General features: G+C 54.8%; 1 protein-coding gene across 1 annotated transcript in view; it reads right to left on the bottom strand.

The window, feature by feature from the left end:
- FKBP11 (FK506 binding protein 11, 19 kDa) overlaps positions 1-722 on the bottom strand; it is a 3,624-nt gene extending 2,902 nt beyond the window's left edge. The window contains exons 1-2 of the mRNA XM_005877352.2: positions 435-722; positions 186-251 (exon numbers count right to left, since the gene is read on the bottom strand). Coding sequence (XP_005877414.1) covers positions 186-251; positions 435-566 — 198 coding nt within the window. The 5' untranslated portion in view covers positions 567-722. The remainder of the gene's footprint in view (positions 1-185; positions 252-434) is intronic.
- Positions 723-2,073: the final 1,351 nt, after the last annotated feature.

The following is a 2,073-nucleotide window of genomic DNA, read 5'->3' as shown; positions in this document are numbered from 1 at the left end:
GAAAGCAGGGAGGGGAAATGGGCAGGAAGAGGAACCTTCCCCCACCCTCCACCCGCCACGTGCGCGAAGACCCCAGAGCCCAGCGACTCCCCGAACCACTCGCCACGTGTCCAAGCCAAAGCTGACGTGTTTCATCCGGGCGCCGCCCCCTCCCAGGCTCCGCCTGGGCCCCCCACACCCCTCACCGTGTAGTGTATGTGAAGCGTGTCTCCAAAGGCAGCAGACTCCGCACACGGTTCGGGGGGCTCCACCTATGATCGGACTGCAGGAGTCATGGAGGGTCCTCCAAAGATCCCGTTCTTGCCCCTAAACCCCACACCCCCAACTCAGTAGCCCCCGCACTTCTCCTCCCGGCTCGCAGGTTCTCTTAGACCTGTATTCGCGCTCAAGACCTGCCCCGCGGACCGCGGACCGGACAGGGACCACCTCCTCACCAGGGTCTCCACTTGGAGGGCTCGGACAGGACTTTCGGTTTCGAACCCCGTGTCAGCCTGGGACGCCGCCCCGCTGAGCAGCAGCAGCAGCGGCAGCAGACAGAGCGGGAGTCGTGGCGGGCGCAGGGTCATGACTCCACACGGTGCCAGGCGCAGGACCCCAGGACCGGCTGCCGGTGTGGCGGCGGCTAGAAGAGCGGTTCTCTCAGCGCCCAGGCTGGACGGACAGGACGGGGCGGGTGGAGACACACCAGCCCCTCCTCCTGCCGCCCATCCTCCACCTTGTCCCCGCCTCCTGGGGGCGGAGGCCACGGGGAGCCCTCCCTACCCTCTAAGAACAGAGGTTTGGATTCTGAACCGGTTGGTCAGTTCGCGTACTGTCCCGCAGTGAGGGCCTGGGACACACAACACCCATTATTAACCTGTGTGGCAGGCACTCGTCTGTAATCCTCAAAACCACCCCGAAAGGTAGCCAGAATGGTTTCCATTTTACAGATGAGAAACTGGGTGCCCAGGTTAATTTGCCCAAGGTCATCTAGCTTGGTGGCGACAGGGGCAGAATTCAAACCCAAGACTGCCCGAGTCCAGCTTGTTTGCTTTCTGATTTTGCCAACCACACACAGCTCCTCACACCTATCCTGGCAGTGTCTGGCTGGCCCATCCCTCCCCAGCAGTTGTCAGAGGCAGCATCCCTCTCCCACCTCCCCCCTTCCAGTTGGAATTTTTGGAGGTCTGACATCAGGTGATCCTGCAAGTGTTTTCATCTCTGCCCAGTCTCATGCTAGGCTCTTCCTTCACCTGTCAGGCTCACTTTAGACCAGCAGTTCCCAACATGGGGCACATGCCCCACAGGGGGGCAATTTGATTTTTAAGGGGGGCAATTTGAGTTATTAACTGAATTTTTTGCATTTCTTATGGTTCTAGGGGCCTCATATACAGTATATAAATGTGACATATTTATGCATTTCAGTTCTCTATTGTTTCGAAACTCTGCTATTTTTCATATCACTTCACATTTTTTTTTTTAACTACTACTTAGTGATTTCTTCCTCACTACTTCAACTGTCCTTTTGTTCTTTTATTTTTCTCTTTCATGGATGCCATGTTCTTTGGATGCTTGTTTAGACCAAGTTAATGGCCTTTTAGGCTTCTTCCACATAAACAGGAGTTCACTTTTTGAATAACAATTATATGTCACGGGGGAGGGGGGGCATCAGGATTTTAGAGATGCTTAGGTGGGGCATGGCCACAAAAAGGTTGAGAACCACTGCTTTAGACCAAACTCAAATATCACTGATTCCGAGCTAGAAGTGGCTTATTTCTGAACTTCAGGCATACACTCAGGGACATTACTTTTCCTTGTGTTGTGGTAATTTGTGTACTAGAGGCCCAGTGTCTGAAATTCGTGCACTGGGACGGGGAGAGTCCCTCAGCTGGGCCTGTGACCTCTCGCAGTCCAGGAGCCCTCGGAGGATGTCCGACTGCCGCGGAGGCTACACTCGCCAGCCGTGAGCCTGGCTTCTGGCTGAGTAGCAGTCGTTCCGCCGTCTGGTTGGATTTGCATATTAGCCTTTATTATATAGGAAGGATGCCTCCCTCCTCTAAAGCAGGGGTCCTCAAACTTTTTAAACAGGAGGCC

The sequence above is a fragment of the Myotis brandtii genome, unplaced genomic scaffold, assembly GCF_000412655.1.
Source record: "Myotis brandtii unplaced genomic scaffold, ASM41265v1 scaffold517, whole genome shotgun sequence".
In the NCBI taxonomy this organism is placed as follows: Eukaryota; Metazoa; Chordata; class Mammalia; order Chiroptera; family Vespertilionidae; genus Myotis; species Myotis brandtii.
This window is presented reverse-complemented; position numbering and strand designations above follow the sequence as displayed.